Source organism: Mycteria americana, chromosome 6 (genome assembly GCF_035582795.1).
Source record: "Mycteria americana isolate JAX WOST 10 ecotype Jacksonville Zoo and Gardens chromosome 6, USCA_MyAme_1.0, whole genome shotgun sequence".
In the NCBI taxonomy this organism is placed as follows: Eukaryota; Metazoa; Chordata; class Aves; order Ciconiiformes; family Ciconiidae; genus Mycteria; species Mycteria americana.
Genome location: NC_134370.1, coordinates 13,319,811 through 13,329,337, shown reverse-complemented (window position 1 = coordinate 13,329,337; position 9,527 = coordinate 13,319,811). Strand labels below are relative to the sequence as shown.

The following is a 9,527-nucleotide window of genomic DNA, read 5'->3' as shown; positions in this document are numbered from 1 at the left end:
GGCTAAAAAAGCTGTTTAAGAAAGAGCCTGGCCTTGCGGTTGGGATCACCCACGCTCGCACTCAGCCTCCTCGCAGCCGTGGGGCACGGGCAGCAGCTGCAGCTAGAGGAACAAAGGGCAGAGTCCAAACAAAGACATAAACCAGACTGACCAAGAATATTTTCAGTGCCTTTAAATTCCAGTGTGATTTTTTGTGTGTCCTATGAAAGTCTGCTGGGGCGGCTAGCCCTCCCGCAGCCCAAAGTGCTAAAAGAGCAGTTAAATCTAAAGCCAAGAACCCTAAAGGCCCCCTCCCACCTCCCCCAGCCCTTCTCCCCCCACATCCCAGCCCACCCCTCTCCCTAAAGAAGAGACCCCCATGCATATTCTTGGCCTATATCATTATGAATTTTCTACAAATTAGAGACAGATCAGAAAAAAGAGAGTGGAGGGGTGAGGGGAAGGGCCGCAGGAGTGAATAGTGGTACCAGTTCCTCTCCCCCCACCCCCCACTAAAATTGAACACCTGTACAATGCAGTTCCACTATGGTCTCAGTATAATGTCCACATGCACAGGCTTAAAGCTAAAAACCCTTTGTCATCTGAAGAATTAAAAAGTCCAAATGCAGTGAGCTCTCCTCTTTTTTTAGATATAGATATACATCGGTGTCCTCAATTCAACCATTTACATAGGTAGGGATTTCTTTTGTGCTCTGGGGCTCAGCAGCTGTGGAAATACTTCCTGTGGCAAAGAAAGAACAAAATAAAAGAGTCAGTAAATAACAAGTGTGTTTAGCCAAGGAAGACGTTTGAAGGTATCACCTTGCTGGCCTTTGGGATTCAACTGTTCCAGACTGACACGTTCTTCCCAGAAATGTTTTCTTGTCATTCAAAACACTGAAGGTGATGTCCTGTTCTTTTGCTAATGAAGATGATTCACCCATGTTGAACAGAAGAAGGAGAGGCCAGAGCAGAGGGGTGGAGGGAAGGAGGGGTTGAGGTCCTCAGAGGAAATGTGTAACTCATTTGCAATGATAAGGTATTGGAGATTTCATAAATAACCTTAAGCTTTGCATTTGCAAAAGAAGAGCCTAAACCACTCACATCCAAAAAACAGGAACTGTGTTTTTTTGCTGCCACAGTTTGGAGAGAAAATTAAATGATCCAGGGACATCATTCAGATTCCTCCAAGGAAGGATCCCTGAATGTTAGTCAAAGGGGTTGAAAAACCTGGCTTCTGGACAAGCATACAAAAGAGAAACACCCAATTACAGTCTTGCTTTGTTTTCCCAAAAGAAAGAAAACTCATTAAAAAAGAAATTGCTGATTTCCAGAAACAGACATGGTTGTATAGGAGAGTGAAGAGCCTTTGCACTTTCTATTCTGTTCACACCTAGGTCCAGACCTTTTCATTTTGTCAATGAGCTCTGATTCAGTTTCCTCATTCATCTTACTGACGGGATGGAAAAACACTCTTAGGAAGTTTGTTGGACTGATTCCTTTTGATAGAGAATTGAGTCTATGTATGCCACACATTTACCTTTTGTGCTCACTAGTGCAGTTACAGGTGCAAACCAAAGAGTTATAAAAGGCCAATTTCTGGTTCAATACAGTGTCCAGTAGCACAGCTGAGAAATACACAAAATGCTGGCTATTGTAGAAAGCCAGAAATGCTATAGTTACACCAAATGAAAACCTACCCCCAAAATTGGCTTTTGATTACACTTGTCCTAGAGGCATCAAGGGTTTAGTTTCCAACACCAGTAAGAGCAGTTTTGAAGGTACCTTGAATAGAGCTAGGATGTGACTGAGTCTTGCTGCTTCAGTCTGAGTGACCTGTGAAAACGTGTTTCCCTACCCCTGGAACAGCATGAACCACAGTCATTACATTCTTTTAGAAAGGGGAAGCTCAAAGCCCATCTAACTCTAGAAAGAGATTTCCTGACCTGAAATTGGGTGTTTCTCCCTTAGCATCTTACATCAGTTTTGCCTTGGAGGCTTCTGGGGGAAAAAGAAAAAAAGAAAAAAAAAACCAAAAAACAAACAAAAAAAAAGAATTGTTAAAGTTTAGGACCCACCGCTCCGGGTCTTGGCTTGAAACCTCTTGGTGATCCACAAGCCTTTTGGAAGTCCTCTGTCCAGACTACCTTGGTTGCATTTCCTTTCCTTGGGTTCTGGACTGTGGCCTGGGGTTGCTCTGTATGGGGAACACCACATGGGAAGGTTGGTCCCCTCACTCCATCCTGTGTTCTGCTAAGCAGGGATGTCCAGGTCTGCTGATGAATAGCTGCTTAAAAGCTTTTAATAGCTACCAGATCTCTCCTTAGTGAACAGGTGAGGAGAGACCAGTATTGATTGCAGTGGGGTTTCCAGCTTAGGTATCAGTTTCATCAAGAGACTTTCTTCTTTTTCCTCCCAGGTTGTTTCGCAGGCCGCAATCTTAGCACGTCACATTCCCTCCTTTAATTGCCCTTCCCCTTGCTCCCTCTCTGCAGTAGCTATGACTCCAAGCCTGCTTTAGCAAACACTCCCATACATTTTAGGGACATCCTCAGGTGGGATCTAAGGTTTGGTTAAGCTGATGAAATTGTGCAAATAAGCATCTCAGTTACAACTATGCTTCACTCCCATCTAAGTCAAAACAGCTATAAACTTTAGTTCCTCTAAAATAGGTCCATGTCCTTATTTGCAGGGGTCCTGTACTGTACCTCCGGTCTGAGCCTGCAGAATTGTCACCTCACAAGCAAAGCTGAGCAATGCCCAAGCAATGCTGGCTTTAGCAGAACATGTCCCCAGGCTGAAACCTCCCTGCTCCATCCCAACACTTTTACTGTAGTCGGGGTAACAGAAAACATATAAGCATGAGCAAATGTGTGACTGATCCCAGTATGCGTGCTTCAAGTCTATTCACTTTAGGTCCTATGAAAGCCTGCTTTGCAAATTTTCAACCACAGGGGCCTGTGGGAGGAATCAGCCTGAGGGCAAACCCAGCTGTCCAACGCTGAGATCCCAGGTTTTGCTCGATTTCTCTGGGAATCAGCTAGGCTAGCATTACTGCTGGCAACAAGGTCTGGCACAGCACAAAAGCCACAGCAGTCAAAACATCAACAAATATTTAGCTTTTAGATCTGACTTACCAAATCACCTGCTCACCTCCATGTTCCAGGTGAGGGTGGCTGAAGTTCTCCTGGATGTGGGGTTTAGCCCCGCAACTATATCAGCCCCAGCAAAATAAATTAAATTGCCTTAGTGCGCAAGTTAAGTGCCGGCAGGATTTTTGGGAAGGGGGAGGGATCTACATAGAGCAACTAGGAGAGAGAAAAAGCCTGAAGTTGTTCCCCTCCCTTTCATCACATGGCAAGTAAGGGAGATGGAAGAGTTAGCAAGAGTTCTTGTAGCAAAACTAATGCTGCAGCAGAAGAGGATGGGAGGAGGAGTGTGCAGGAATATGGGAAGGAGGGAGGCTGAGAAAAGGGTTAGCCAATTATAAGTCAGAGTCTGACCAGCTGTGGGATGCTGCAAATTATTTACCTATGGGCTGGACTTCCAACTTCTCATCTACTAGTTGCTCAGGGCTCATCAGCTCACTTTGAGGGACATTAGGTATGCTTTCCCTCTGACTGACTGGACTGACCATCTCTTGATCTTTTTCATTCTGCATCTGTGCATATATATTAAGGCCAGGAATCTTCCTAAAACATTAACAGAAACCATCATTGTGGGGTACTCTGGCAGATGATGTAGTATCAGCTTTTACAAATCAAGAAACAAATCACTGCGAAAAAGAAAACCCAGCAAAACAAACCCCAAACACTTCAGTGAAAGGCAGCAACGGGGAGAAGGAAAGGGCTCAGGGAGAATCATACCTTTTGAACTTGTAGATTACAAACACGGCTAGTCCCACAAAAATGACAGAGAGGAGCATGAGCATAGCTGAACCACTGTGACTGGGAGTGAGGTCCACCAGGGGAGCTGCAAGAGAGGTGAAGAAGGTTAGAGCCACCCCCAGCCTGGAGTGAAAGTTGCTCCATCCAGAAACATAGTCCATTCTCCCCTTGTTGCACTTGTAGCAGGCCTCATCTGTCCACACGTCTCCAGGGCTTCTCTCACTTTCTAATCCACCTGGGAAGAAACCTGGGTTCAGACCACTTGTGGTGCTCAATCTACCCCTTGATGTGAAGTCCCATAGTTTTCTCCTTAGAGGCCTCTCTTCTCTGGCCTATTAGAGGACTGCCTGAAACATACTCTCTCATATTGCAGACAATTACCTAAGGTAGTTGCAAATGAGGTCACTTGGGTACCAAAACTAGCATTTTCTGGACAATCCTGGAGCTACTCACAGGCTAACTTGTCATGTTGACTTTCTATTTTGCTTAGAGCTAGTTTGGGTAGCTCCCAATGCATAGTGAATAATGAGCAACTGGCTCCTCAATTTTACTGAAGCAACAATGCTCACCAAATGTATTGTTCTCTGCTCAGTCCTGTTCCTTCCCGACCAGAAGTGCAGTGCCCTTCACAGACACTGCCTCAGCATCCATGCCTTATCATGGCAAGCTCTTCTCACACCTCTGACTTTTTCAGTTTCTTCCTTTATCTCTTTCCTGCTCTTCTGAACGTGTTCTACTCTTTTTCCTCTGGTGGCCTGCTTTCTCTCCCACAAGTCTTCCATGCAAGAGAATGGAGTTTCAAGGAAAAAAAAACACCAAAACCAACCCTAATCAAACAAAAAGTCTCTCTGTGCTTCTCCTTGGAGTTTTGCTCACCATCTTTTCATAGCCCCTTGCAAAATAAGGCCACACAAAAGGTCCAGAAGCATGGCTTTCCCAGAAATACAAAGTAAATAGTATCAAATAGAGAGTTTCCATCACTCATATACACACACAAACAGAAAGGCATCTAGCATCCAAAAAGGGACACACATAGGCCCAATAGTCTCAGTTGTTCATGTAGACACTAATAAAACATACCGCAGACAGACATGCAGCTGTAGCTGTGCCATTACACAGAGCTAATGCACGCAGCAGATACATCTTCACTGACTGCCTCTATCTGGCTTTACACACAGAAGAAGGTGTAGGTAATGCCTTCCTCCGCAAGGCAGGGAAAGTTAACTTGAACCGCTGTCATACACATCCTCTTTCTCTTGCCCTTCTTCACGTGCACTGAACAGACCCATCCTAAACCAGAGCCAGAAGATACAAGAAAACATGCACACGCAAGCAAATACTTACTCAGGCACACACATCACAGGCACACACGTTTTCAGCTGTCACACCCAGCCTGATAAAGCCAAAATTTGCAAAGAGAAGTGAAAAAGCTTCTCCTTCCCACATCAAGCAGGCTATCCTCAGGAAGGTGAGGCACCAGGATGAAATGATTTGTTATTATGAATTCCTTTTGCATCTCCACTGTGTCCCCTTTGCATCTGTGTTTTGTGGGTCTCTGCAGTTCTGTGGGATGACAAAATGGCGCTCTGACCAATGCAGGCTCAGCTTCACTCAGTGTTCTTGTTATAATGCTGCGTTGACAGTCGGGTAATAAACAGCTATTTAACTGCTTTGTGAGGAATATTGGCATATTTTACTCTGCCTTAGAGTTGAGGTTGTTGTCTGTTAGGTTGGGGACATTAGTTTATTTTTTCTTTCATGAGAAGAAGGAATGAACATGATGAATGGATTGCAATCTGTTGTCCATAATTGCCATAAATTAATCCTTCCTCCAGTGTGGCCTGAACAAAGAAGAAGGAGGTGTGAAATGTGCTGAGCCCAATGCCTGTCATTCTTCTGTGCTCCAGGGAACGCACATGCTCACATACAACACACACACAAAGAAACAGAGGCTCATTTCTACAGGTTCTGCTTGAATATCCACACCAAGCTAGTTTAGATACCTGCACTTTTGTTCCCTGCAGCTCCTCTGCTGCAGAAATTTCTGCTGTGCATGACCAGGCACACACACAGGGAGGAACATACCTGTGCACTGAGGCATGGGTACATAAATGTAGACGTACATATACATATACGTATCTATGCACTTACATAAACGCATGCTGAGCTTTGTGTTTTATTCAACTACAGCCCATACCTGCCAGGAGTCCAACACAGAGTCATAGTGGAAAGGCTGGGAAAGAAGGGATACTATAGACCAGAGCAGCACCTCTGGGCCATGTGCATCCCCCTGGACTGTGTTTTCTAGGGACTGCTTCTGGTGCTGGCCTGTGTTCCAGGTTTCCCTGCTTTATTTTATTTAATTTTTTATAAAAGCTTGCATTTCAAAAGGACAATTTTTCTTCTTCTTTGACAACCAAAACAATAGTTTTCAGCAGCAAAGCAAATCTCTCTTTTGGCGTTTTGTCAAATTCTAAACTTTTCCCAAGTTTTGATGTCATGAAATTGGACCTTTTATTTGGACAGGGAACTGAGTCATGAGCTCTGCACCTTGATAAGGAGCCATATTCCCTCAAAGACCTCACAGTGGCTACTCTCTGGGCTTTTTAATATCTAGTTTGGCAGTCCAGGCTCATTTTGCACTCTTACAGAATCATATTTCTGCAAGAGATAAAATCCTATAGTGTTCCTATAGGACACTGTGAAGCCAGTTACCGCGGTCACTCACATCTCACCAGCGGCTTTGAAGGGAAGTACAACAAAGCCTACCTTGCAGGACAAATGAGTGTTCACTCTATTATGGACAAAAAGTACTCATTCCACTCTATTATGGACAAAAAGTACTCATTCCTAGTGTGTGCATAAATACGAATAAAAATGTGCATTTTTGGCGAGCACAAGGATCAAGTATTTACACAGGATGTCTGAGCCGAGCACCCTCTGCTTCAGCCTGAGCTAGCAAGAAATAGGCCAGCGTGTGCCCGGAGGCCATACTGGTATTTAGCATGGCAGTATGCCACACTGATAGGCCCTGCCTTTTGTTTCACGGAAGGCAGCAGACAAGGTTTAGTAGCCCAGAAAAGTGCTACAGTACCTCCACTAACTATCTGGCTTTGGGACTGGAGCTACCCAGCTTTTAGCCAGCTCTTAGCATGGATGCAGTAGCTGGGGACCCTGTGCACTCCCTCATGCAGAGATGCTCCGAATTCCTCTCCAAGAAGCTGTGGAGGCTCCGACATACAACACAAAACTCAGATTCAGGTCCCTCTTGTATTAAATGCAGGGCTGGAGATGTGATTTTAAAGGCCATCTGTTTCCACTACATGAAATCAGGAATGTTCCTTCAGTAGCAAGAGGTAAAGACGAGCCTTTCCCAGGAATATGTAATGTGATTGTAAGTATAATTTATTAGAAAAGGCTTACAGGATATTCAGGGCCAGAGGAGTCATTTCTAAACGTTCATTTGGGATTTGATCTTGACTTCAATGAACATTGACCAAAATGGAAAACAGCCATGTGCATTGGCAGAGTAAATGCACAGAAACAAATTTCAAAAATTGTGAGCAATTGCAGGTAAATCCACATTTGAAGCTCACATTAAGGTGCTTTCAGATAGCCTTCTTTTCTGACATGGGCACTCAGCATTTTCTGAAAGTACGTATACTATCACTGGTCATTGTTGAAAATTCAGACCAAGGATTGCTTCCCTTATATCAACTATTATGTAAAATGTATATTAATTTAAATCTTAAATGTAAAGTCATGCAATTCTTCTGTGTCATACGTCTATTGCTTTTTTGGGTTTTTTTTACAATCCACAGAAGAAAAAAAAAGTCAAACTGACTTCTCAAGCTGTTGCGTTTTGTTTTGGTTTTTTTTTTTTTCTGTAGAGATTAATCAGCTGTGCTACATCTCTGCTTTTTTATGCCTTTGGTTCTAACATGTCTAAAAGTAAGCATCTGATCATCTGTTCCACAGCTAATGGAAAGCAGAAACGTGCAGCAATATTCCCAGGGCAGATATTAGCAATTCACCCTAAGATTCTGCTTAAGGTGCATTACACCCTACCCTTTCATAACAGTCTCTTTCTCCTTCCCTTTATCGACAAGGCAATACATGGACTGACACCAGCTTGGGCAGACCTGTTCGTACCATAAAAAGCTGGTATAAGTGAACTGAGGCTTTTTGTTTGTAAGCTAGCAAAAGAAGCTGACACCAACTGATCAGAATTATCAGCAGCTCCTGGAGAAGAGGAATTCCTAAGAATCCTGAGTACGGATTTGTCCATCCCATCTCTTGTAACAGCTAAACAGGGCCTGTGCTGTGAAATGAGGGTTTAGCATGCAGAATACACGGACATGCATATAATTAAATGTCAGAACCTTGGAGATGGTTCATTTTGAGATAGGATTAGTTAAAGTCCTAACTGCATAATCTTGTGTGTGTGCATATGTAAATTGATTCTAGTCTTTCAGACAGCTGAACAACTTCTGAACTGTGCTTAGTTGCTTTGAATGTTTGTTGACTCCAGAATATCTGAATATATCTAACGCTAGCTGGTAACCTTTGCACTGTGTGATCCAGGCTGAATATGCCATAGCGCTGCTTAGCTGTTGAATATTTCAGACACAGCCAAGAAGTATGCATTTCTACTGCTAGTTATACTGCATTTCCAACAACAGCAAATTCTTGCACATAAGTAAACAAAAGGATAACCTGTAAATGCAAATGCCACTATGTCTTTTTGGCATGATAAAGAAAGGGGAGGTGGAACAGGCATTTTAATGTCTGCCCATACACTGAGTTGTTATTGTGACATAAAAATAAGAAGTGTTACAAAATACAGCTGACAGCACACTACTACTATCAAGGAATATACTGCTTTCTGTGCTACAGAGCAACAGAGACAGTGTACACAGAAAGAGGATACTGACCTGCTGTTAAATGGGCAGCATGGACAAGGATTCGAACCCCTGGCTTCAACTCAAAATGGACCAGGTTTTGGTTCAGTTTCTGGATCAGTGTTTCTGAAATCTGGAAAAAAGGAGAAAATAAGAAATGCATTTGTTTCTTGATCATTGGTTTAGATTGCTAATAGGTGGGCAGGAAATGGAGCTGCATGCAAAGCAAAGATTTGCAGAGGCAGCAGACTTTCCGAGCACAATTTCCTATCACCTTATAAAGAGAGGGTTTGTGGCAGCTGAACACTTCTGCCAGTACTATGTCCAGAGTGGTTTGTGTATGGTTAGCAATGACTGATATCAACAAATTGCCCTGTCACACCTCTCTAGGATCAGCCCAGCAGCAAAAGGGAATTGAGCCCCAAAGGAACATTACACCCACGTGTGTAAGTGTCTGCAGCACCAGCCATCAGTGAACTCAGAATCACAGAATCACAGAATTGTATAGGTTGGAAAAGACCTTTAAGATCATTGAGTCCAACCATAAACCTAACACTACCAAGACCACCACTACACCATGTCCCTAAGCACCTCATCCAAACGTCTTTTAAATACCTCCAGGGATGGCGACTCAACCACTTCCCTGGGCAGCCTGTTCCAATGGTTGATAACCCTTTCAGTGAAGTAACATTTCCTAATACCCAGTCTAAACCTCCCCTGGCGCAACTTGAGGCCATTTCCTCTTGTCCTATCACTTGTT

The 9,527-nt window shown here is 43.6% G+C and overlaps 1 protein-coding gene across 2 annotated transcripts in view; it reads right to left on the bottom strand.

The window, feature by feature from the left end:
- Positions 1 to 349: 349 nt before the first annotated feature.
- Positions 350 to 9,527, bottom strand: part of SORCS1 (sortilin related VPS10 domain containing receptor 1) — a 308,182-nt gene continuing 299,004 nt past the window's right edge. Inside the window, exons 24-28 of one of the 2 annotated variants that reach the window (XM_075504592.1) lie at positions 8,801 to 8,900; positions 3,846 to 3,951; positions 3,511 to 3,671; positions 2,058 to 2,176; positions 350 to 721 (exon numbers count right to left, since the gene is read on the bottom strand). In XM_075504592.1, coding sequence (XP_075360707.1) covers positions 665 to 721; positions 2,058 to 2,176; positions 3,511 to 3,671; positions 3,846 to 3,951; positions 8,801 to 8,900 — 543 coding nt within the window. In that variant the 3' untranslated portion in view covers positions 350 to 664. The remainder of the gene's footprint in view (positions 722 to 2,057; positions 2,177 to 3,510; positions 3,672 to 3,845; positions 3,952 to 8,800; positions 8,901 to 9,527) is intronic. The other variant, XM_075504593.1, reaches the window with a different exon arrangement.